The sequence below is a fragment of the Limulus polyphemus genome, unplaced genomic scaffold (genome assembly GCF_000517525.1).
Source record: "Limulus polyphemus unplaced genomic scaffold, Limulus_polyphemus-2.1.2 Scaffold1714, whole genome shotgun sequence".
Classification (NCBI taxonomy): domain Eukaryota; kingdom Metazoa; phylum Arthropoda; class Merostomata; order Xiphosura; family Limulidae; genus Limulus; species Limulus polyphemus.
Genome location: NW_013667324.1, coordinates 7,277 through 8,066, shown reverse-complemented (window position 1 = coordinate 8,066; position 790 = coordinate 7,277). Strand labels below are relative to the sequence as shown.

At 33.9% G+C, this 790-nt stretch overlaps 1 protein-coding gene across 1 annotated transcript in view; it reads right to left on the bottom strand.

Moving 5' to 3' along the window:
- Positions 1 to 192: 192 nt before the first annotated feature.
- The window catches only part of LOC111087078, a 7,081-nt gene continuing 6,483 nt past the window's right edge, over positions 193 to 790 (bottom strand). Inside the window, exon 8 of the mRNA XM_022392431.1 lies at positions 193 to 298. Within this exon, the coding sequence (XP_022248139.1) occupies positions 203 to 298 (96 nt within the window). The 3' untranslated portion in view covers positions 193 to 202. The remainder of the gene's footprint in view (positions 299 to 790) is intronic.

Here is a 790-nt window from a genome sequence, read left to right as displayed (position 1 = left end):
TTTCTTATTGTTTTAGAATGACACAGAACCCTAATTTTAACCCTTTTTTGTAACAGCTGAAGCTTGTTTTATAAGTCAAATTATTAATGTTTCAGTTATCTTTAATACTACAATTCATACAAATAGAAAAGTATATCTAATGTATTTACATAGAGCATTTATGTTTCTAATTTTCTTCTACCAAAAATAATACCGTAATAATTTAACTTACTGGGCAATAAGCTCTTTGACTGTAGGTGTCGCTGTAGTCTGAATCCGGGTAATCAGGTAAGGGCTCACGTGGTAAAGGCCCAAAAGGCTACAAACATTATTTGACCAAATACATTTAGAAACATTAAAATTTGAAAGAGAAACTTGCTAGATTTAAAATGTATGTATATCTAAATCACTAATGTATGGAATAAAGTAATAGTTTGAAAGAAATAAAACGTTACTTGCCAAAATATGTAAGGGGTGTTGCAAAATAAATCAGACTTTTACTCCTGAAGTAATGATAAACTTGTTAGGACCGCGATTATCATCACGAGTGAGAAAACGCCATTTCAACGTACTCTTGGGTGTTTGACTTTTCGAATTTCATTTTTTGCGAAAACTTTTGAATCATGGTGCTCACTAGAACTCAGGTTCGTGTCACATGTGCTGCCTTCGAGATCGGTCAGAAACTAGTCGCAGAGAATTCAAGTAGGAACTTTCATTCAACAATGCACAGAAGAAATGTTGGAAACTTTGCCTGAATGCGAGAGCCACAAACGTGAAACCTTGATTCGTGTTCTCACTTATTGTGCTCACA